The sequence below is a fragment of the Poecilia latipinna genome, unplaced genomic scaffold (genome assembly GCF_001443285.1).
Source record: "Poecilia latipinna isolate Pla-1442-1.1 unplaced genomic scaffold, P_latipinna-1.0 Scaffold505, whole genome shotgun sequence".
Taxonomy (NCBI): Eukaryota; Metazoa; Chordata; class Actinopteri; order Cyprinodontiformes; family Poeciliidae; genus Poecilia; species Poecilia latipinna.
This window is the reverse complement of record NW_015113121.1, coordinates 297,411-322,558: the sequence shown is the minus strand read 5'-3', so window position 1 is coordinate 322,558 and position 25,148 is coordinate 297,411. Positions and strand designations below refer to the sequence as shown.

The 25,148-nt window shown below is 38.6% G+C and overlaps 2 protein-coding genes across 7 annotated transcripts; one reads left to right on the top strand and one right to left on the bottom strand.

Moving 5' to 3' along the window:
• Positions 1–286: 286 nt before the first annotated feature.
• Positions 287–8,957, bottom strand: chic2 (cysteine-rich hydrophobic domain 2). Of its 2 annotated transcripts, none has more exons than XM_015040358.1 (6): positions 8,583–8,954; positions 5,384–5,438; positions 4,451–4,606; positions 4,265–4,321; positions 4,130–4,189; positions 287–3,274 (listed from the first exon to the last, which is right to left on the bottom strand). In XM_015040358.1, exons 1-6 carry the CDS (start codon positions 8,711–8,713, stop codon positions 3,224–3,226), a joined length of 510 nt encoding a protein of 169 aa, XP_014895844.1. In that variant the 5' UTR covers positions 8,714–8,954; the 3' UTR covers positions 287–3,223. The 2 variants fall into 2 exon arrangements, with proteins under 2 accessions (XP_014895844.1, XP_014895845.1); XM_015040359.1 differs by lacking the exon at positions 287–3,274 and adding an exon at positions 3,299–3,449 and having other exon boundaries at positions 8,583–8,957.
• Positions 8,958–11,973: 3,016 nt separating this feature from the next.
• On the top strand, positions 11,974–24,811 carry suz12b (SUZ12 polycomb repressive complex 2 subunit b). 5 transcript variants are annotated; one of them, XM_015040355.1, is made up of 18 exons: positions 11,974–12,283; positions 12,542–12,686; positions 13,930–13,976; positions 14,070–14,134; positions 14,220–14,288; positions 14,391–14,440; positions 15,624–15,709; positions 15,803–16,025; positions 16,160–16,265; positions 16,357–16,459; positions 17,108–17,285; positions 17,714–17,758; positions 18,954–19,042; positions 19,222–19,365; positions 21,524–21,681; positions 21,907–22,105; positions 22,418–22,497; positions 23,132–24,811. In XM_015040355.1, exons 1-18 carry the CDS (start codon positions 12,269–12,271, stop codon positions 23,442–23,444), a joined length of 2,115 nt encoding a protein of 704 aa, XP_014895841.1. In that variant the 5' UTR covers positions 11,974–12,268; the 3' UTR covers positions 23,445–24,811. The 5 variants fall into 5 exon arrangements, with proteins under 5 accessions (XP_014895841.1, XP_014895839.1, XP_014895838.1 ...); XM_015040353.1 differs by having other exon boundaries at positions 16,354–16,459; positions 18,957–19,042; XM_015040352.1 differs by having other exon boundaries at positions 16,354–16,459.
• The last annotated feature ends 337 nt before the right edge of the window (positions 24,812–25,148 follow it).

Sequence of the window (25,148 nt, the reverse complement as noted above, 5' to 3'; positions counted from 1 at the left end):
TTCATCAACTTATTAAGAATTTGACTTGAGGCTCATTGGACTCTTCTAGAACCTTCAGTGTGACATGATAAATAGAAGTGCACAATTGCTATTTTCTTACAAGAAGTCGTGTTCAATGTTTTTTTGCATTGGTTTATTTTTTTAATTTAGTCTTTCTTTTTTTTCTATTCAGATTTGTTGCAGACTTAAAATGGTCATCAAGCATTTATAAAAGAAATTCGTCTTAACAAAGAGGGATGGTAAAAATGAAGAACAACCTGCACATCAACAATAATGAGGAAGAAAGTTGTCCATTTTCTTTTTATTGGTAGTTTTATAACTGTACATATATCTACATGTGTATATGTCTTTTTCTCACTCACGCAGTCACACACATACAGGTTACACTCTGGATCATATAAAAAATGACGCATTTCTGTGTAGAACTCGATCACACGATCAGCAATACGAAATCAATATGCATCTGGCATTCACTGTGCGCATACCAACACATAAAAACTAAATAAACACCTTATGCCTTGATTTACAAAAAGCAGAGGACAATCAAAAGTAGAAAAGTGACAGATGAACCAAAAATGCCAACCGGCAAGACAGCTGATTTTTTTATTTATTTTTTTAAATCGTCGTTTAAGATATAAACTAATACTTTTCTGCGTGGGTTGGTGACGTGTGTGCTTCTGAACAGAAAGACCACAGAGACATCAGGAAGCTTAATCAACTTTGACTTTTTTTTTTTCTTCATCTCAAAACAAACTAAATGCATAATTTTACAGTTATTCAAGTAATGTGTGGTCTTTTGTACTACTACACGATACCCTGTCACAACTGTGGAAAATAAATGACAACAGGATTATTAATGCTACATTTTATTATTTACGTCCCCTGAGTGCCACCTGTACAGTCACCGGAGCTAAAACAGGGTGGCTTTGTTCAAATTCCACAGATATACGTGATCTCAGTAAACATATGTGGATGTTTTGGAAACTGGTCTGCAGTCTTCGTCAGTCTCAACTTGTCTCTTTATCAAATGCTGAGTATGCCATCAGACTGAGCAGTGACATGGAAGCCGTTTTAGACAAAGTCCATGAAGTTAAAAATAAACCAAAACTGTTGCTGAATTTAAAACAAATCATCTCACTTTAGGTGCCATAAATTTACTACTTGTATTCCACAATGGGTGCTAGATATTTTGTTTTCTTTCTTCGTAGGTAGGCGTGGGCAGATTTAAAGAATGAAGGGACACCAAGGTTTTTAGAAACTTTCAAACCGCTACAATTTATTGCCATGATGCTGCAAAGGTCTGTGAAAAGGAACCAGAGTGAAAGTATTTCTCTCCATTCTGAATATTCAGAACAACAAAGCTGTCATCTGGCTGAAAAAAGGCAACTACATTTCCCCTTGTTTGCAAGGAAAAAAAAGAAAAAGAAAAAAGATGCTATTTAGAAACAGTCCTGGTTATGAGAGCTGTGAGCATCATGTCTGGTATAGCTGCCTTAGCAGATAGCACAACTAATATCATCAGATTGTGTCGCAGCGTACAAGGCAAGAACTGCAACAAGGTACTGCATGATGCACAGTCAGCAAATTTAAAAACAAACTGTAGAAATACTGTCATTTTTGTAGCTGGAGCCATTTTCGAAGCAACTACATCATGTTAGACATTGATTTCAATTTTTGCGTGGATCGATGAAAATGTAGCGTTTTCACTCAGTCTCATATCGGCCCACACCTATTCCCACGTCTATGATGCATTCAAGCTTTAAACAGAAAGAGTGGCACCTTTAAAATCCCTATATTCACCAAGAAATGACTGTCTTCATTGCCTTTTATTCAGCTCAGCATCACAGAAGCAAGTGAACATGGGGGTAGGTTTTCCAACGTAAGAAGCAGTTTTATGGTTTATTTAAAAAAAAAAAAATGTACTAGTGCAACGTTTAATTCACGTTTCTAGTTTGGGATGAGTCTGCTTAATTTAAACGTCCTTGTCAACCGAAACACCTGAACTTATAAATCGAGACACCTAAAACAGCAGAGCTCTGACTCTTGTCTTGGGGTGCGTTCACACTGCAGCCTGAAGTGACCCAATTTCGATCTTTTTTGACATATTGCGACCTGTATCCGATCTTTTCATGGCAGTGTGAACGCACCCTTGGACTCAAATATTTGGAAACAAGTTAAGCTCTGCGTTTTAGTGACACAGGCCACAGAAAAAGGAGTGCAGGACTCAGAGAGAGTCCTTCAATGTTGACACTTAACCACAAATTTAACAAAAGGAACAACCAAAAGTTGCCATACACTTACACAAACTTACACAAACCAAAAATAAGATCATAATAGGTAACAAAAAAAAAAAAAAACATTAAGAAAGAAATCTTTTTCTTTCTGAGGTGATATTTCTGTATTTCCATTTTGACTGCTTGCTGTTTCTCTGTCTGACACGCACACGCACATTTGAACAAAAACAGTAAACAAAACCTGATCCGTAAAATAAAGAAAAACAGTGACACAAACCTTTTGTCTCGTCGTTGCCCGGTTGCTAGGTGACCAGTCCATCACTTGGACGCAAACAACATTGAAATCTAATTGCTTTGGGTGAACTGTGTAGCACAAAGACCCATTTATATAGTATAAACAGTGCAGTCAGAGTGTGTGATTGTCACTGGTTGTGCACAGGGCAAGAAGACATCCGACGGATGAGGAGTGAACTTTGACATGTTCCTGCGGGACTAGTCTGCCTGCTTCACATTTATCTGGATGAACTCTCGTGTTTCGCTCCATCTTGCGTCCAAAGTACAGATTCAGGGCGTGAATCCAACAGCTCTCAAACCAAGGGAGCCTGTGAAGTTTGTTTTAAGTCTGGCTGTGCTGTGTGCTTAGTTTAGGGACGAAAGTGACAAATATCCAGTTTTTGTCTCACAGAACTCAACTTGAGCGTCCAGTTTTCTTGTCGGAGCTTTAAAAGCAGCGTCCCTGCAAATGGCTGCTTCTCCTCTGAAGAGGGTCAGCAGCTGCTCAACAGAGCACGAGTTTGACCAAACGGTCAAATTTCAATGGCAAAGGAAAAAAAAAAAAAGCAAGGGGCTGCTGGATTTGTAAACAAGGATGCAGAACAGGTATATTTGTGAAAAGAGGGGCGACAAATGTAAACACTAGTGGAGTTTTTCAGAGGGAGGAGTTTCACAGCCATTGTAACTTTAGTTTTTTTGGCTCTTCTGTCGTCTCGTTAGTCTGGTTTGAAGATGGGGATCTTGGGAAGGAACTCTATTAGGATTACCTGCAGGTCGGAAAACAAAAAGAATGTAAGTTACAACTCAAAGATGAACAAGAGACCGTAGTTAGAGCGGGTATTTTTTATTCCTGACACTGATGCCACCCCTCAGACCTTACGTTTCCATCATGTGGCAGTGTGACATAATGTGCAACATTGCTTATGGGAAGCAGGGCTGAACCTTCAAGACACATAAAGACAACTTTATGTGTCTTGAAGGTCATAAAGACCGACTTTGTACTCAAAGTTGGTCTTCTGCAACCAGAAGAACATTTCCAGGACTAAAGGATCCAACAAGATTTTGAGAAACTCATTTAGCAGTTTTATAGTCGAATTGACAAGTCTGTTGAAAAAAGGTGTTTATAGTTAATAATTTAGAAAAAAAATTATAATATTCCTTCACAGACTTAGGATTAAGTCTTGAACATCTAAGAATTGAATGACTAATATTTCAGCTGCTTTCTGCGTTTCCCTCTTTACACCTACATGTCTCAATTTGTGGCTACAGCAGACAATTGAAGTCTCTTTCTCTGTTAACGTCACTTAAAGGGTAAAAAATAGATTGCTTGAAATATGTATATCTATTTGTATTTTTTTAATAGTTGATTAAAGAAACAATGTCGAACATCTGTATAAAAAAGTATAATTTTTTAACCTGAAATTGCAACAATGGAAGAGAAAAGTATTGCTAACCCGTTACCACAAATTATAAAATTTTTCTTGACCAAGCTAAACTTTCCACAGTGCCTTCAACAGTTTTCTTTTGCAGTGATTGGTGCTTATAGATCCTGTAAATGTATTTTCAAGCGTCGCTTTAACATATAGACTCATAAAACAATAAAACACGACTTATGTACTCACATATTCCATCATGTTGTTGGTCTCACACTTCCTTTTGCTAAGTTTCCAATGCAAACACAACTGCAAAACGAGTGAAATAATGATAAGAGATGTTGCACATTTCCAAACTCAGCATCTATCAGCATGCTCCCCCACCTTGTGATAAAGTCTGTTGTTTTCCCACTCTAAAAGTTTCTCTATTGATCTTCTGGTCTGAGGAGGGAAAGGACAAAACATTGAATGATGAAAACAATGTTTTCACGGTGATGCTGCAGCAAATCCAACACAGCTACTTTTGAGATGCATGGATGTGAAAGTCAGCATGTCGTGGCTGCCTCCTACCCTTTTGCTGAGGCAGATGACCGGCCACAAGCTGAAGCCCAGAGTGCAGCAGCAGCAGAGGCAGCCGCACAGGAGCCACCGCACGTTCACTGGGAGCGTCTTCCTCAGGCAGCTGTTCACTCGATTGATACTGGCTTTGAACTCTTCTGGCGCCACCTACACACAGGAGGCCGAACAACTGTAAATACAGTCCATTTCTTGCGCAAGAACAAATATTTATTGTATTTTTCTTGGTAAATATAGGAAAAAAAGAAGATAACTGAAATTAGTCCTGAAACTAAAAAAAATATAGAATGAATTAATAGCAATAAATCAATTATTAAATAGTCATTTAATCATTAACTGGAGTATACAGACTCAAAAAAAAAAGCAACTTGCTGAAAGAACAACACATTTGGAGCAGAGATTAAGCCAATACTGTACAAAAAATATATAGGTTTTGCATTTAAGATATTAAAAAAATCTGTCTGTAAATAAAAAAAATCACTTTTTAGCTTCAGCTGATTCAAATTCTGTAAAACAAAAAAAGTCCTATTAAGCACCATTTGCTATCCAATTATCAGATCCAATCAGCCCAACACTGTAAAGACGTTAAGTCAAGAATAAAGGGCTGAACTTTTCTTGGAAGTATTTTTAGCTGCAAATAATAAAGCAAAACTAAAAGAATGCTATGTTATTGCTTTTCAGGCAATAACAATTAAAAAAAAGGCATTTTAAAAAATGAAAAACATGGAATAGAACAGAGACTGCATATATATTTTGGAGCGTCTGGTAGTTAGAAGTCAAGTAATGTAGTAAATATCTGGTGATCCACCACCCCCATTCTACACGGGCCTGTGATGCGTTGATGTGCGAATCCTGCCGGTTCTACCGGTCCCGCTGTGATCATGTATGGACATAAGTAAGAGAGGGTATTTATTGTCACACACTCACCTTCCCTGTAAGTGCTGAAGGAAATTCTGACTCAAATTTGTTACTAAGTCCAAACCTGTGGGGGAAAAAAGAAAAAGAAAAAGCATTTTAACCCAACTTTATCAAAGGCAAAGCAGACTTGATGGGATAATCATTATTCATTTATTATGGATAAGGAAAGATGGTCTCATTTGTGCATTCTGGTGAAGTGTTCAAAACGTGACAATATTCCATTCTATCAGCTCTGATTTGTATTTAGCAGGTCGAATACAAACAAATGGAGCCCACCAGATTACAAGAGAACCTAAACAAGTCAGTCGAGCTTATAGGTTTTATTTAGAAAACTGAGATAGGTCAAAATCAGAGTCAGCAGGTCAGACTATTTTAGGTGCTAAATATTAATATATTTTTAAGCTTTTTACTTTTGTTTCACGTTAACTACAAACTTTTATGCTTTCAAGCCACCTTTGCACTGCGTCTTTGTTATCTGACCTATTGCTGCCTACACTGTTTCACTGAACTGCCTTACATGGGGGATAACAATAAAGCTTATCTTATCTTGAAATAAAACCAGGAATTAGCACCAGCCAGCAAAAACCCTGATCAGTTCTTATTTAGTTTGTCAACCTTACTAAACTTTGACAAACGAGGTAGCATTCAATATTTAATCTATATCAACTAGACCTTTCAAAAGATGATGTGCATTCATAAAAGACACAGAGGGCAAGAATAAACTGCAGAAGTGTGAGAAGCTTTATAACAAATAGAAACTTTATACGGAGAGCATTTACATGTTACGCGTCTGTAACATGTAAACCCGCTCCAAGCCATGGACTCGCTTATAAATGTTGAAATAAAACGCTTAAAACATGCCTTAAGTAAAGGAAAACTCCTGCACAGATCACTGTATTGTAACGGTTGTAAAACAATAATCAGTATCTTTGGACCCATTGTTGGTGACCGGTAATATAAAACGGCCTAACAAAGGCTAGGAGAGAAAAAAAAACTCTGTACAGTTTTTCATTTTCATGACTGCGTGAAGGAATGTTTCCTTTTAAAAATGCAGCTGAATTCTTTTGTGCAAAGGATTAATTCGCTTTAAGGAATTCCTCAAGTATAAAAGGATTAAGAGGAGAGACTTGCATACTTAACATTTTTAAGTAATCTCTGGTCCTGTTTATGGCATTCAGTTCCAGCCTATCCAATCACAAACCAACAGTGCAAAGCATCTGCATTCACACAATGGCAGAAAAATGTTTCCCGAATACATAAACCTTAAAAGTCTAGAGGCTCACCACAGAGTGTCAAGCAAATTCATTTACAACTTCACTGGGTCTCGGTGCTCTTGTGACGCGAAAGCTCGGATTTTTTAAATATTATCGACTATTTTATGAAAAGGTTATCCACTTCCACAAGCAGGTCAGATTGTTCACTACAAGGAAAAGCCACCTATAAAATGTCCGCTATAAAGATTGCTTTTCTATCCAAAGGACTAAGGCCTTGTGCACACATAGACGGGTCTTTATAAAAAGAAATATCTCCACCATATTGTTTGAAATAAGCAAATATTGTCCACACGGGATTTGTTTCAGAAAAGTTTTCAACCACCAGAATTATTGTTATTATTTTAAACATGCCTACTGACCTTAACTGCAATATTATTGATATCAGCCCAAATTTTCAGCATATATTAACTACTACAGAGGTGTTTAAAATAAAGTTAGAGGGAGCACACAGATTTAAGAATCTATTTAAAAAAAATAATTTCTAAAACATGACAAGAGAGACCAATAGACAACAGCCATGAAGGTTGAATGGATTAAAGCTAAGATGTGCCGTTTCACTCTTTTGAGTTTTCAACCTCTTAAGGAACATTATGGATTTGGAAAAGTTGGCAGCCGTTTTAAAAAAAACTAAGAGTTAAGCAGCAAAAAACCTAGAGGGAACAGAACCAGAGACTGTGGTTTTTGCAGTGATGGCTACCCCAGTCTCCATTACAAGATGCTACAGCCAATTAAAACATCAAGTCTATAATCAGTCAGTCTCTCCCGCTCTGCTCTTTCAGGGCATGACACCACCTCTGGGCTCAATGTAAATAATTAATGTCTGCTCAAGGAAGGAAGGAAAGCTCCAAAAATATCTTAAATGTTGTGTTTATAGTTCTTAGACAAATCTACATCAGCATATAAACGCTTTACAAATTTAAGATCAGATATCGGTCACAAAATTAATTCAGACTGCAAAAAATACGTCTGACTTTGGTCTGTGTAACTGAATCTAAATCCATCTTCAATCCGTCCTTTATACAGGTTTTTAGAAAACCCCACTCCAAATATTTGTAGTCTGCCATTTTTAGATGGTTGAGGATGGATTCATCTTGTTTTTTGTTTTGTTTTTTTGTTTAACTGTATTTTGAAAAATGTGTTAGGTCTAGTTTACTGACGTTTTCTTCTCTCACTTTGTTTTTTTCTCCCACTTGTCCCTCAAACATTTAGTTTTAATCAGCTTATAGCAAAACCATTGTTTTATTGTTAAGTTTACAGGACTTCACTTGTCTTTTTAGGATGCTGCATTTCCTGCAATAGTATGGGTTCCCCCCCTCTGATTCACTTTAAGAATGTTTAATCATATTTAAGTTATCAATAACTACTGAACTGCTGTTTTTGTGTTGTACTTAGTCAGATTTACACAAACTGACTAGTCTGGATATATGGTGTCTATTTAACTTAAAAAAATCTTCATGCAAAGCTAAAAAGTTAATCTTGACAGCTAATCTTGTTAAACAAAGCTGGTTTAGATTAATCTTCTTAAATCTGTACAACTGGCCATAAAACATAAACATACATTGCTGAAGTAAACAGGCTCCTAAACTGTGCTTAAAGTTCTGCAGGTCAATATTTGGATATACAGATATTTAGGCTAAAACAAAGTCTGTAAAAGTGTGAGCACACAGTAGCTGGGTTTGTCAGTGTAACGTCACTATTAAGCTATAGGTTGGAGGTTGATAGGGGGTAAATCTCCACTGTCAAAATGTAAATGTCATGAGCAGCTCCACTTTCCTTCCTTGTTCAGCCTGCTGTGTCAAGTTAGCAGCTAACTGACTTCGCTAGTGCTAACATTATGCTAACAGTTTTACGCGGAAGACAGCGGATGCTTGATTATGTCCTCGGTAAAGACAAGGGGTCCCTCATTAAAGCAACGGGCTTCACCGGTCACTTACACCGTGACGTGGCCGGACCCTCGAACCACCACCGGGTCCGGAGCGTACTTGAGGAGCTGTTCCTCTGCGGCCCTGTCCTCGTCCTCTTCTTCCTCCTCCTCTTCGTAGATTTCATCAAAGTCCTCCATCATCGCTCCCCGGCAGTGACACCGGGAGAAACACGGTGCCGACAAACAGAGAAACCTTTCCTAAAATACAGACCCAGGACAAAACGGAGAGGATGGGTACAAAAATATGAAGTAGTTCACATATCGTCTCAGCGAGCTCCGAAACAAAACATCAACATCCGCCGCCGGAACAGCACGACACCGGAAGAGGGACGGAGACACTTTCTTTCTTTTTTTTTATTCTTTTTTTTTTTCAGTTGATATTCGTAAATTTACGTTTCAAACTAAATACAAATGTGGAACGTAATTTTTGTAAGAAAATAAATGTTTTAAAAAATGCATGTCTTTAAAATTTATTTTAGTTACGTATTTTCCATTATGTGTTTTAGTAGTAATCAGTAAGACTTTATATATTCATTTCATCAAATAATATACAAGGTGGTTTTATAGAAACTGAAATAAACAAGTCGAATAAATTTTGCTATTATTTGTAATTTCAGCCACAAGACAATTCAATGTGCTATGCATGGCATAAATATAACAAAACAAATGAAAAAAGACACATTACCTTACAGTAGCAACAAAAGAGAAGTAATAAAACGTAATCTGGGCTAGAATCATTCAGTTAATTTTTGATAATAAAGGTAACTCTAAACAAATAGGTTTTTTTTTTTTTTTTAGCCTTGGGAGTTTCAGCAGTTTTGGAGATTTTGGAAGTTTGTTCCGAATTAGAGAAGCATAAAAAATGAATACTGCTTCTTCATGCTTTGTTCAGATTCTGGGGCTGCAGAGTAGATAGTAACCAGAACACCTGAGTGGTCTGGAAGGTAGATACAATGACAACTGTTCCTTAGTGTATTTGGTGCTAACCCATTCAGTAATTTATGAACTAACAAATATATTTTAAAGTCTTCTCTAAATTACAAGGAGCCAGAATAAGGACTTTAGAACTGGAGTGATGTGCTCTATTCTCCTACTTTCAGTGAGAATGTGAGCAGCAGCATTCTGAATCAGCTGCAGCTGTCTGACTGACTTTTTAGACTGACCTGAAGGCACTGTTGCAGGAATACATTTTCCAAAGATAAACACATGAATGAGCTTCTCAAGATTTTACTGGGACGTTACTCCTTTAATCCTAAAATTGGTCTTCACAGTGTTTGCAAAGAATACTAATGGGCAGTTTGTTAGAGTTGAGTATGTGTAGAAGATGTACATGTGCACACCACTAGTTATTGCTTGTTCACTTACATAGATATACATTCACACCAGTTTCACTGACTGCAAGCTCAGATTGGTGACACGTTATGTAACACCTTAATGCTGTTTTTGAGGAAAGACCGCAAGGAAAGTTAAAGAGTTTTGACCAATACCTATGTCAATATATTGGGAATTTCCAACAATAATGATCATATCAATAAAAATTCAACAAATATAATGAGATGTGAATTATAAGCCTTTAAAAAGCTTTGGCATTTGGAGATTCTAAACAGATTTTAGTTTAACCACAAGACAAGTAGACAAAAAGTCATTTTTTCCATTTATGATGAAATCTAAAACAATGCTAAAAACTGGTTTAAAAGATAATACTTACTCCATGAATATTGTATTAAAATACAACAAAATAAATCAAAGCTAAAATTATCTCATCTGTTACAAACTGATAAAGTAAACAATGCAAGCTGGAAATACACCGGTTCGTATCAAATGTGAAAAAAAAAAAAATCATAAATAAAAAGAAGCACTGGAGTTCAGCTATAGGCCAGGACAAAAAAGACTCCTCAGCTGTCACCTGATCTTGAGACTGCCATTTTCCTAAAAGTCAGGGCTGCAATAAATCAGTAATGCCTAGCTATGAGTTTGCATTTAACTTCAGACACCAACAGATGAGCTTTATCCAAATATCTCTGGGCTCTGTAAGACTTATACTGGACAAGTGATTCAAATAAATAGGTATACTTTCAATACTAAAAGCTTGTTAAAGTTGATTTTAAGAGGCACAAATATCTAATGCTCAGGTTTTAAAATGGGTATGATGTAAGCTCTCCTTCTGTTTCCTCCTGAGCGTTCATGCAGCTGAACTTTGTAATAATTAGGAAAACCAGAAAGAAGGTATTCAGTCTGTGTGGGAGAAAGAGTCAGACAGGCAATATTCTTCATAAAACACATTGTTTGAAACATATTTAATGCTGTGTAAAACCACTCAAATTTTGTTTGGATATAGCAGCAATTTTTTTTCCTTTTGATTTGAAGAGTGAAAGGTGTTAGCATATCTATGAAGATTAATCTTCTGTCCAATGAGAACATTTTCGCAGAATAATAAGAAAAAGATTCAAAAGTCTGGTGACTGCATCAATGTTAAAAAGTTAGGACACTCCATGAAAGTATCTTTATATTGTTTGCATGTTTGGACACACATAAATTTCAGTTACAAAAATAATCTGACGGTCATGTGATACTTCAAAACAATTAGGATTGAAGATAATATTTTTTTAAAACTCTTGCAAAATTTGATGAGGAAAAAAAAACACAAGATGAGGAATAAATGAGGACACTTGACATTTATTCTTACTTAAAATGCCTTAAATAGCACAAATTCATATCACAGGAGGTGAAAATGAACATTGTTCCATGGCACTTTGAAAAATGTTTTCACAATCTTTGAATACATGAATACATTCACACAGACTGTTTAACATGTATCTATAGGCTATCTGTTATTAAGGCCCAAATATGTCATATCGCTGGCAAATTAAGGTTTTAAAAGAAATCTATTCCTGTTACCCACATGTGTTTTTTTGTTTTTGTTTTTGTTTTGTTTTTTGACAGGAAGTGATATTTATGTTTTTGAGTCCTGACTTGAAATCTGCTGAGGCAGCTAACAATTAGGGTGATGGCAGGGAGGCCTTCTAACTCCAGATGAAACATCAAAATACAAGTGGAAAATCTGCAAAAATCTGGTTAGCTTTGGCTGCTGTATTACACATAAAGAATTTTCTTTTGATTATTGAAGAGTTTAATTAATTTTGGACAAACCTCAGAATAAATAAAACAGATGTTTGGGTATTTTATTTGGCTTTTCAAGAAAACAACAGCTACACAAATAAATTAAAATGCAACAATATTTATCCAAAAAGGTTATTAGAAATAATGCTGTGTGAAAGCACCTGGTTGTTTTGAAATGAAAGCTGGTGAAGTGGATTTCCCGCAAAATCGATGAAAGCGAGGGCGGGGTGTACGTCATGTCCGGAGATGATTGTCCAATAAGGCCGCTGCTTTCTCTCGGCTCGTCTTTTATTGGCTGTCCACCTACTCTTATTCTGTTGTTTAGTACAAACTGAAGGGAGCGATATATAGCTTACAGTAAATCACACTTCTTTATCAGTGTGATCAATTTCACCAAGGATTACACTGATATAAATTAGTATTTTGGATCAGGAGAATTAAACGGAACTTTGGGTGTAAGGACGCCTGTTTTTTTTAACTGAACTATGCTAGCATTGCTAGCTAATTAGCCTCCGCGTCGTTGCCTCCTCTTCATGGGTTTCGGCTGTTGATTCCTGCCAGTCGTCTGACACATTAATGCCATCAGCCAGGGTGGGTTATGTTTCATTACTTTCAATATGTTCCCCAAGAAAATTTTCCGACTTTCTTTACCCGCCCAGTTTTAATTTCACACTGGAATCCCAAGATAGCAAACTCGTTAGCCATGCTTTTAGCCGAGCTAGTTGGTGATGGCTATGCCGCTAATGCGAGAGAATGCGCCTTGTTGTGGCTAAGCTAACTGGTTGTAAATATCCACCACCTGTTCTGTAGTGATTTATATACCCATACGAGATGCCGTTTCCCTCTCAGAACTCGGGTCACATCATGAGCGGGGCGAGCTGCAAAGCTAACGGTGCCGTATACCCCGCCTCATCCGCGGTGATGAACTCCGTGAAGAAGCCGAAGATGGAGCAGATCCAGGCCGACCATGAGCTCTTCTTACAGGCCTTTGAAAGTAAGATTTCGCCGCTTTCTACATCCTGATTTAACTTTACTATGTTTTTTCAGAGTTCTACCCCGCTGTACAGCGAAGTTACGTTTGTTGGGCTGATCATTTCTGTCAGGCCTCCGGTTTCCCACCTTTCTCATAGTGTTGAACTAGACGTAAAAAACACCGAATGCGTTTGGCAGTGGAGGAAAAAAAAAAGAAGAAAAAAAACAACAACTTTGTTGCAGACTAATTAATCGGTCTCAATCGGGTGATAGTTTTAGGCCTAATGGAATGTGACAAAATCGACGATGAAGAGATTTCTGAACGACTGAAAGGACAGAACAAGTTTTTCTAATGATGATCGTCTCATCCAGATAACACAAATAAAGCACTGGAAAGGAATAAATGTGACACTGCTAATATTTTCTTATTTATTTCTTCATCTTTGCATTTTCATTCATAACACTTAAAGTATATCAGACATCAAATTCATTATTGCACCCCAAGCAGTCATTTGAAATATGATTATTGTATGAATATTGAAAGTGCGGGATGCCCACCTCATTTTTTCAGTTTTCCTTCTGCCTCTTAATCCTGATTCATTCTCTTATTCCTTCTATACCTGTTTTACCTGAAAGTACACACATCCAAGTTCAGTAACCCTCGACTGACTTACAGAGTTTACACACAGCTTTTGTGGTGCTACTTATTAGCATCCTTATTAAACCTGGATCTGTTGAACTTGCCTCCAGATATAAGACCCGTGTGACTGAGGTAAACACACAGATTTGTTGCGGTTCTGAGATTTAAGACTCTTTCTCAGCAAATCTAGAGAATATAATGCCCCAAGTTGACATCTGATAGGTCATACTTCAGTATATCCTCTCTACACTCGCTTTGGCATACTTATAAGAAATATTGCACATTTTCTAAGATGTGACATTTCTTTGAAACTAGAAACAAATGCCAGTAATTAAAGCAATAGGAGTTTCTGCCTCCTGACAAAATGGTTAACAGCAATGAGCCATTTTAAAAAAGGAAAAAATTTTTTTTAGCCTTTTCCTATATATTTCAACTAGTGTCGCAGGCAATCCCAAACAGAAACCAATGAAACATGTGTAATTTAGTAGAAAGCTCCCAACATACTAAAATGGTCTGATATTTAATTATCAGTTATAGAACAAGGCTGAGAGACAGATTGAGCAGCTCTACCAGATTTGAACCATAACTCAATGTTAATGCTCACTGTTTGTCTTATTGTTTCTAGAACCTACTCAGATATATAGATTCCTCCGTACAAGGAACCTCATCGCGGTAAGTGAACTCTTACTCCATTTTCCTTTCAGGAATTTGTCTGCACTAGCCTGACCATCCAAACTTATTCTCACCTCTTGTTATCTTTTTCAGCCCATATTTTTGCACAGGACCCTCACCTTCATGTCTCACAGAAATAATCGAACAAATGCCCGAAGGTACGCAATTAAAATTTCTGTTACACAAGTCAGCAGTTTGAAAACTATTTAATATGTTTTTTTGTTTTTTTTTACTGATTTGTAGGAAAACATTCAAAGTGGACGATTTGTTAAAGACGGTAGAGAAAATGAAACTGGAGCAGGATTCTCCAAGGTAAGGAAGATCACATCCAAGTTTTACACTTTGAATTATTTAAAGATGGTTAACATCAGTCTTTAATACGCATTTATTACATATCTTTTTGTATCTGTTTAGCTTGTCTTCACACCTACAGTTAACATTCACCGGGTTCTTCCATAAGGATGGTAAGCAGTGTGTTTTTCTTTGTTAAAAAAAACATTTTCCAAATCAATATCTGAATGAAGGATAGGTGTGCTCCTGCGAAACTTGGCACTTAATGTCAACCTGTACTGCTCTGCTAATCGGTTCTGCCTGGGGGAGAAAAAATAAAAAATACTAATTTGCAGAAAAAGTGGTCACAGAGGAGCCTCACAAATTACAGAGCTTTCACAGGAACATTGGATACATTTGTGTGAGCTTTTGTTGGCGACATGAAGCTTCTGATTAGAGGAAGTGCATGTTTCAAATAACACAGTCTTCGAGCTCTGATAGATGCTCTATTTATACAAAGACAAATGTGTTGGTTTCTTTGAACAGTGAGAGAAAAAAACTCAACTACTTCTGATTATTGAAGTAGTTGAATATTAAAAAAATGGAAATGGCCAAAAATGGAGAACCAACATGTAGTTTTGTCCACTTCATCAAACTGTTTATATCTTGTCTCAGGTTTTGTTTGTGGCGTCTCCACGCTCTAGTTTTTCATAAAGACTCATTTAGGAATAGTGCTGCGCTTCTTTGCAGCTGAGTTTGAGTGCTTTTAGTTGTTTGGGGTCACTACCCTGGTGGAGGACTGGTGAGCTGTGCCTGAGCTTTCTGAAGCTGAGCAGAACATTTTGTTGTAGCAGACCTTGGCAGTCATTGTGTCCTGCACATATGATCCAATCCTCCTCCATGTTCAGCAGTAGGTTAGGGAGTTCTTTTCTCCCACACATCCAGGGACCTTTCAACATGCATTTGACATCGAATCTCACTTCCTGGATTTCCTGTGGATGTTTCTTGGTCTTCTTCCTTGGCACCAAATATGGATAAAATGCACCGGATGGTGCAATCAGACAGCGACATGTCTTGACCGTAGAGTTCATCCTGAATGATTCTGATGCCTCGTCTACCATTGACACAGTCAGTGTAGTGTAAAAGCGAATCACAGTTGTTGAAAATGTGACAAATGTTGCAGTTTTGGTCCCCAGTTGAACCAAGTTTACCAGACAATTGGGTGTGAAAACATCCTAAAACATTACAATTTATAGACTCTTCAGGGATAACAACACATTTTCTATCTTACTTTTGCCTATGGTAGCATAAAAAGCAACTTTGTTTGAATGTATTCAGCTGAAGCGTTGATATTAACATTCTTTTATTGCTTGACAGAAAAGCCATCTCAAAATTCAGAGAACGAGCAACATTCAGTGTCATTAGAGGTGCTACTTGTCAAAGTCTGCCATAAAAAACGCAAGGTATCGTGTAAAGTTTCATTTCTGAAGCCGATTATTTCTTTCTGATGTCCTCACTTCCCTGCTGATGACTCTCGTAATTGTCTGCTTCTTTAGGATGTCAGTTGCCCGATAAAACAAGTGCCTACCGGTAAAAAGCAGGTGCCTTTGAATCCTGACTCCAAGCAGACCAAGCTGGGCTCCTGCCCCTCTTTACTCGTCCCCAGCAATGAGTTTGAGCCCAGCAACAGCCACATGGTGAAGTCCTATTCGCTCCTCTTCAGGGTGTCGCGCACTGGGAGAAGTGGTCTGGTCAATGGGGAGGCCAATGAGAATATTGGTGCGTCAATGTTTTTTTTTTTTTTTTTTTTCCTTTTGTGCAGCTGTAACTCTAATAACTAAATGTAAAACGTTTTGCTCACTCAATGTTTTATTTCCTCCATTTTTGAAATTTGCACTTTTTTCCCCACTTAGATGTGACGGAAACTCCCAGTAGAAAGAAGAGAGGTTCAGCCCACAGAGAGGAGGGAGGGACCACAGAGACCTATGTTGCACAGATGACCGTCTTCGATAAGAATCGGTGAGCCGGTTCTGGTCCAATTTCTCCCTTTTCCTTACAGATTTTTGGGCTAATCCTGTTTTTAGTGAGTGAATCCGTTCTCCTACAGGAGGCTGCAGCTGCTGGACGGAGAGTACGAGGTGTCAATGCAAGGGATGGATGAGAGTCCAGTCAGCAAGAAACGGGCGACGTGGGAAACGATCCTTGATGGCAAGGTGAGTGACCCGAGTCCGTCTCCAGATCAGCTTCTCTTCGTCTTAACGTATGAGTTCTTCTTTCAACATCTCTGCAGTTGCCTTGTCAACACCTGCAGATCCACACTGATTGTTGTCCAGTGTTGTTTATACAGCAGATGGAGACAGACTTCTATCTATTAGCAGATTGTGTAGTCTGCTTTGATAGGTTAGTTTCTATGGACTGATCAGACGATGGTAGAGATGAGGCCAACACGGGGAATATATGCTTTCATACACTCATGGAGATAATCTTGTAATTTCTGTTGGATTGCTCATCTATAACCACTATCAAAAGAACCTGCTGTTCATTTTTCTCTTGCGTGTTATAATTAGGGACGCAAGAATGTGAAAATTTGGGCCGACGTTAATATTGAATCGGCCAGTATCTGTTAATGCTAATAAATGTTGTGCATCAGTAGTTCTAGTTTTTACAAAAATGGTATTGGTCAGGATCTGACATGCAGATCCGACCTCAAAGAAAACCAGAAATCTATGTTGGCCAATAAAAACCTGCTCAGCACATCGATACTTTTTCCCTCGCTCTTGACTCCTGACTGAGACGACAGTGTGTCGGCGTCGTTGCTGCTCTTCTCTGAGACGTTTTTACTCCCTGTGTCGGTCCCACAGAGAATCCCACCATTTGAGACGTTTTCTCAGGGACCCACGCTGCAGTTTACGCTGCGTTGGACAGGCGATGCCGGAGCAAAGTCCACCGCGCCTGTAGCCAAACCTCTTTCCACCCGCAACTCAGAAGCCACCAGCCCAATGGAGACCCGGACCAGCCACCACCGCGCAGCCCTTATGAGTACGTACGAAGTTCAAGTCGAGGTCGATTTTCAAATGTTCATACGTCCTGGTCGTCTCTTTGAATGTCGATTAGTTTTTGTTAGGTCTTTTGTGTAGAGGTGACAGACAAGTCTAATTAAAGAGACGAAGATGGTGCACAGATGGCTGTGTGCTCTTGAATTGATAACAGTTTGTTTGGCATAAAGCATTCGGACCTAAAGAGAAGAACAGCATTGTAATTGTTGAGTCCCTTTCAGACATGAGAACTACTTTGTGTTTTATTAATTTTATTTAGAAACTGTTTTTATAATTGGTTAATTTGTGGGATTCACGCTGACGGCTTCTTTTTAAACTTTTTTTTTTTTTTTACTGTTTACATTCAGTTTATTGTTTTGCAGAAAATGAGTGAGTTAGTCATTACATAATCTTATTTCTGTTACTTCTCAGAGAAACATTCAGCAGAGATCAACTCTAGTAGCACACAACTAAAGTGTAAGCATTACTTCTTTGCTTCATATTGCAACTTAAAATTTCAGACCTAATGATGTAAATATGCTAGGGATGCACCGGTTCACCAGCCTGTGGTCATAGCTAGCTTAGTAAGTGCTGAAAAAATATCTCTGGGTAATCTTATAAACATTTGTATTCAATTAAATAGTTCCTTTGTGATTGTGTGACACACCCCTTGGTGTGAGTAAATGGCTTGTCCAACACAATAACCCTCATGTGCAGTTGTGACAAACTTCACCAAGCAGGTCGATCAGAGTTGTCTTTTTTTTGGGTACAAATCGTCTCTACGTCACAAACGGTTTGACGAGGAGAACAATCTAAACTAAGCCAAAATGAAGTGACAGAAAATTAAAAACTACATTCAAACGAATGAAAGAATATCCCAAATAAACAGAGTGCTGATGAGCTTTGAATTATCGACGAGAAGAATCTGCAGCGTCCAGCCGGGGGCCGAGGAGAAGAATAGGAACCGTTTCCCTGCGCTGCGGTTTCAGGCCTCATCCATTTTATCATGGATCAATCTAAATACATCAGCATACGCAGAGGTCATGTTGCCTTTTGTCGAAACGGAAATGCCCTTGAAATCTGTTGTTTCTAGAAGACAACGACCTCAAACTCTTAGTTAAGCGCCGCTGCGTCTGCTTCCAGGCAGTACAGAATGTGAAAAATCTGAAAAACAAGAAATGACGAAATGTACAGTATTTACAGTGGGACTTTTTTTTTTTTGATTTGCTTTTTATTAAGAAAAACGCTTGTGTCTACCAATAGCATCATAAAAAAAAAAAAAAACTGTAGTGAAATAAAAACACTGAGCTGTTACACTTTAGCAAATAGACTTTAGTGTCCCACTAATGGAGTAAATTGCCACAAAATAACAAAAGGAGTATAGACACTTGGGAAACATAATGTATAATTTGTTTATTTAAAATTAGCCGAGTGAAGCCTGATTGGTGCATCTCTGGTATAGACATGTATTGCTATTATCATCATCATTAGCGGTTTCATGGCACCATAGAGTTGGATGTTGTTTTGTCTGGAAGGGACTTCTCCAATGTTCAAATTTGTGTCGCATATTTGGGAGCAGAGGAAAAGTCACTGTCTAGTTTCGTCTCAAACGCACAGTTTGTTGATATTTGGTGACAAACAAAACGTCAACTTGTGCATCTGTTCCTGTCAGCAGTGAAAGAGTCGGTCAGCACAGACAGTCAGACGAGGAAAGAGCAGATCCCATCTGAGCCGCGCCAGAAGCTCCGTATATTTTATCAGGTACAGTAAAACAAAACAAAAAAAAAAACAAAAAACACTGGAATTGGCACTGAATTACATCTGGAAAATAATAGTAATGATTTTTAAATGTTTATCTTGATAGGAAAAAGAATGTTTGACTTTTTTTTTTTACACCTACTTCCTGCTTTGTAGTGATTCTGTTATGTGCTCTTCAACAGTTCCTGTACAACAATAACACACGGCAGCAGACGGAGGCCAGAGACGACCTCCACTGTCCCTGGTGTACTCTGAACTGCAGCAAACTCTACAGCCTGCTCAAACACCTCAAGCTCTCCCACTCGCGCTTCATTTTCAACTATGTGGTAAGGAAGCGAGTTTGGGACGTTTTTGTCTTAAAACGTTTTATGCCGTTTTCACGTCTGCAATAAATCAGCCGCTTTGGAAAAGGGGAAACATCCAAGTGTTTCAGTCTCGGTGCCAATAATGCAACATCAGACAAACTGCACAGTTTTCTGTTGTCATCCCTGGATTTCATACAGAGAAGTTGGTTATGAAATGTCAGACTGTCCTGTCTTTCTATGCATTTGCAGAATAGTCAAAGCACCATTAACGCTCCACCAGTTCATCTTTATTTATGTTTGTAGCATTTCTGTAGCTGTGTGATTCAACTGTAGATGCACATTTAGCTGCTGTTGCTTTCTGTCACCACTTGGGGGCAGTGTTCAAAGTTTTTACTTCAGTGGTATTGCTGAAAAAAGTGGTTTAAGCAGCCAATTAATGGGCACAGGAAGCACTCAGTCAAAAAGCTCCATATATTACACTTTACAGAACAAACGCCTCACCTCTATTGGTTCTTTTTGTCAGAAATAAGCAAATTATGATCTTCTAGTCTGAGATCATCTGAAGATCTGATCAGGAAGGTGCTGTGACATTTCCAGAGTCTCCACAATATCCAATCTCCTGTTGTTAGACGCTGCTGTCCAGGTTTCTCTCTGATTCATGTCTGCCACATTTTTTTTTTATCTGCCATGGTTTAAATTGAGAGGCGTCCTCCTTTGCTTCAACAGGCTTTAAACTTTAAGATTCACTCCAGGATGCAGTGCACAGAAGAAGGAACAGGCATAATATTTTATCTCTGTGTATCACATGCTCTCCCTGAAATCCAGTTAGCTCTTTTTTTTTTTTCAGTTTCCCTTGTCCTTCTGCCTCAGCAGAATTACTGTTTTTATTGCTATCTTAAGTTTCAGAATTTTCAGGGTTGCAAGGAGGCACAATTGTCCCATAGCAAGGAGGTTGTGGGTTTGAATCCTTTGCTAGGGTCTGGAGTTTACTTGTTACCTTCATGCATGTGTAGGTTCTGTCCAGGTGTCCCACGTTTTAGCCCTGCAAGTTTTAGCGACGTCCCTGCTCCGTTTTTTGACAGAACTTGCTAAGTTTGCAATCATTTTAAATGCAAGGACATTGTTTTGAAGGTTTTGGGCTCTGTAATTTATTAGATATTTCAGGTTATTATTCAATGATGACTGTTTACACCTGTGAATGGCACTCAGTGCTGTCACTCTTCTAGCTACAAGGCCTCGTTTTAGAGAAAGTAATACTGCAGGAAATAAGATGGGAAATTCATCTCAGCACGACTGATTTTTAATTTGCTTTTAATTATGGTGTTTAAAGCAGTACTGCCACCTTTTTTCTATTGCCTGGTTTAGCATAAAACAAGAGTTTTACTGGACTAATTCAGTCAGAGACTCATTCACATTATGCACGTTTTTATACTTGGGTTTCTACTGCTTCAAAAACAGCCCGAGTGCTTAGGGGGGCGGAGGGGGAAGCAATTTTTTTTTTTTTTTGCCAAATTTTTTTTTGGTATGTAGAAAACGTTTAAAAAAAACAACTCCCAAACGTTTAGTCACAACCAACCGGAACTGCGTTGTTACTTAGCAACCCCAGCCAAGCCCACCCCGTCGCCTAGAAACCCAAGTGGAGCTCTGGCACTTTGCTTACCTGGTTTTACCGCTTTATACTGGCTGTTGGAAAAGACGAGGGTTTTCTGTGACTTACCATCCAGAAACCACTTACTGCATTCTGATTGGTTGTCCAGGAGGCTCCACTTCTGCTTTTCAGAAGATGTACGGTTGTGTAGTTGTGCATCTTTTATAGTTGCACAGCCGTTATTATCATGTACGAGTGTAAAAGTTGAATTGGAGGGCGTGGCCAGAAGCAGCTTATTTGGATTTAAAGTGACAAGACGCTCAAAATCATCTCATTCTGAAATAAGCTCAAAATAGGCAAACTAAAATCTCATTATCTTAGAATTGTTTTGTGCAGAAAAATTTAACTAACATATTTTATGTAACCCATAGACCTATTCTAACCTCTTCAAGGAAGCATAGTAGGTCGCCTTTGAGGAAACTGTGTGATCAGATATCCAAGTTATTTTTTCATTTGTCAGATTGTTTTCTCTCTACGTCAGTGCGGTGATTCCTAATTCTCTGATCCTTCTCTCCCTTCCGAAACGTTCAGCCTCACCCCAAAGGAGCAAGGATAGACGTGTCCATCAATGAGTGCTATGATGGCTCCTACGTGGGCAACCCTCAGGACATCCACAGCCAGCCGGGCTTTGCTTTCAGCCGAAACGGCCCAGTTAAAAGGACCCCAGTTACTCACATTCTTGTCTCGAGGTAAATGCCGCCTTGTTCCAACCTCTGCTACGTCTTTCCAGTTAGTTTTAGTCGCTTCATTGTGGAGTCACTAAACACCATTCGTTAGTAAGCACTGATATGTTGGATTTCAGGTCAATTACAAAGCTTATTTAGATAAATGCTTCACAACCAACATTTTAGCTGCTTCACAGTCTGAACCTACAGTTTTATAGCAGGCTGCCTTTTCTTTCTCGCCGTCTCCAGGCCCAAGCGGACCAAACCGAGTCTGTCGGAGTTCTTGGAGTCCGAGGACGGCGAGCTGGAGCAGCAGAGGACGTACGTCAGCGGCCACAACCGGCTCTACTTCCACAGTGACAGCTGCATGCCGCTGCGGCCCCAGGAGATGGACGTGGACAGCGAAGACGAGAGAGACCCAGAGTGGCTCCGAGAGAAGACGGCCACGGTGAGAAGCTGTGCCTAGAAAGTCTGTTTCCTACCGAACTTTGATGGGGACCAAAAAAAGTGAACTCTGGTCCACCTAAACTCTGGCACTGTTTGAATGCTACATGAATCAGAGACCGCTCCAAAAAGCATAAAGTTGAATTGGTGCAAAATACAACCAAAACAGAGTGTAGCTATATAAACTGCTTGTAGCCAGATGTGAAATAAAGAGGCGATAAAGGCCGTCATGCAAGAAAAATGAAATACTGTATACACTGTTTTTCAAATTGGTTGACACTCTTCTCTTTTCTTTTCTTTTCTTTTCCATTTGCAGCAACTGGATGAGTTCACAGACGTCAATGAGGGAGAGAAGGAGGTGATGAAGCTCTGGAACCTGCATGTCATGAAGCACGGGTAAGTTTAACAAACAGGTCGACTTTCCATCCACACAACAGAAACACAAGAAGAAGCCAGAGGCGATTAAAAGCTTGTTGGATCATAAAATGTTGAGGAATTCACAGTTAAAAACAACTAAGAAAGGTCTGTAATTGGTCGCATTTTAATTGAAACTCATAAGAAACAACAAAATAAGTAAAATTTTAAATTCCAAAACCCTTTTTGCTGCTGAATTGAATAAATAGACATGAGTTCAACAGGAGATATTTCAGCTTGAGGTGACTCGCTTCCTGTGATTTTGATGAGTTTTGACTATGCCGGTCAGTGACTAAGATCAGAAATCTAAGGAACAATTATGAAGATGGAGTTATTCATAATGCATATCGTCATGGAAACATTTTTCTCTGTGGGAATAAAAATCCCGCACTGCTAATCACCTGTCAGCAGAAAGAAAGTCTGGTCTTGACTTGTCTTGTTCTCCGTCACCATGGGAACATTTATCGATGACGTCATGGGGGCGTAATTATATAAACCCTAGAAATGCAGGAAGTACCTCATGCCTCCCTCACCTGACACCTGTTGATGCAGTTTGACGCTAACCTTTTTTTTTTTTTTTTTTCTTTTTTCCTTTTGCTTTGTTCTTTTCATCCAGCTTCATAGCGGACAACCAGATGAAACAAGCCGTCATGCTGTTCGTGGAGAACCTCGGCGCTCACATCATCCGCCGCAACCTCTGCCGCAACTTCCTCTTGCACTTGGTCAGCATGCACGACTTCAACCTGGTGAGCACGGCCACCATCGACGAGGTGATGGCGAGCCTGCGAGAACTCAAAGAAGAGCTGCCAGACGCCATGGGGGAGCAGCAGGACGAGGCGATGGGGCCGGCGGGAGGCTACAACGGCAGCGCCGTTACGTCCAGCGGAGGGAAGCAGGGCAAGCGGACAAAAAGCGCTCTAACAGACTGATGTCGGTCTGGACGGACGGGGACAGAGACCCACGCGGGGCTTTATGATTTTTGTTTTCTGGTAAATCAAGGAACATTTCCAATCCTTTGGTGCTTAGATAGGCTAACAAACTGGCAGCCGGAGGATCTGAGCTGACCAGTACCGAGGCTAAACAGGTTTCTAAAACTTGAGAACTGAACCAAATATGAACAATAATGACAGCGAAATCACCCACATCCACTTTGAGGACGCGATACGATGCAAGTTGGTCCTGCTTTTACTACGCTTACCACTTCCCTCCCCCCCTTTTATGGGAGAACGATCAAAGTGTGTCTCCTCTTACGGCACAACTGATTTAACGATATTGTATGAAGGCTACAGTTAAAAACTGTACTGAGGACTTTGTCGCTGTTTGTACACATAAAATTTAACCATGTTTATAACTTTTAGCTGATTATTTTAGCACTTCTTGGTTGTTTCTAGAAAGTTAAATCAACAATTAAAAAAATAAAATAAAATATTACGCCACATCTAATATTGAGGATTGCTTTGACGCTCTCATTGGTGAAGAAATTGGCTGTGGATTATTTAATGCGCATATGAGAGCACTGTACAGAAAATCAAATCTGTAGTTGACATTAAGGCCTGATATCTACGAATCCTGCAAAGTTTGTGTCGGGATCCCAGCATGGTTTATTGTTGGCAAGTTGTCCTGAAAGTAGTGTTATAGTATATTCGATCTTGAACATGGTAAATTCAAACTTTGTTTTCATCAACTCGTGAGTGTTTTTCTGTCAGAAAGCTTAAGGAAAGACGGTGGAAATCAGTGGGATACTTTTATTTTTCCTAGAAACCAGCAGCACATTACTCTCTGTGGCATGTTTGGTGAGTAGTATCAAAAATAGCATACTTGGGTTTTCCGATGTCGGCATCTGCAGGTTTTCCTACTTTTCAAAGTTGTTTTACTGACGTCATCAGTACCGGTAGAGGAAAAATAAATATGTTTTCATGTAAATCACATGAACTGTTTTTAGCCGTGTCCCGTTCCTGGTCTAGTGACCGACAAGTTGCAGTTTTCTCTAATAGCAGTAGGTTGTTTATTTTGATGCTTGGTCCTTGTTAGATACTGTTTATGCCAAAGGGGGATATTTTCACCAGTCTTTTTTTTTTAATCATTATTATTATTTTAACTTCAGAAAACTTTAATTTTTCAGTCCTATTTTGTTGTGCACATGAAACAGTCACTATTTCAATCAGACAGCCAAACTACTCATATAGTTTTTCTGTTCACTGTTTATTGAGGCTGACATATTCATCAATATTGTCTGAACACATTGTGTACTTTGAAGTATTTTATATTTAAAGAAATAAAATACATTTGCCCTTACTGAATGAAGCCTGTGATGATTTTATGAATTTGCATGGAGATAAGTGTTTTTATTTTGGAGTAATCAAAGCTTTGAAAGCAACGGCCAGTGTACAGTTAAGCCCAGATTATTTCAAATTTAAATTCTTTAAGGTTTAAAGGTTTTTTTTTTTTTTTTTACAGGTTTGTCTTGAGTGTGCAATTATGGAAACCCATTTCTGCCATGACAGAAAAAAAAAAAGCCCAACACGAAGTCATAATTTAAATTTTCAAAGTCATAATTACAAGACACATCATGTAAATGCCATAATGTGTATATATGTAGCATATATATATATATATATATATATATATATATA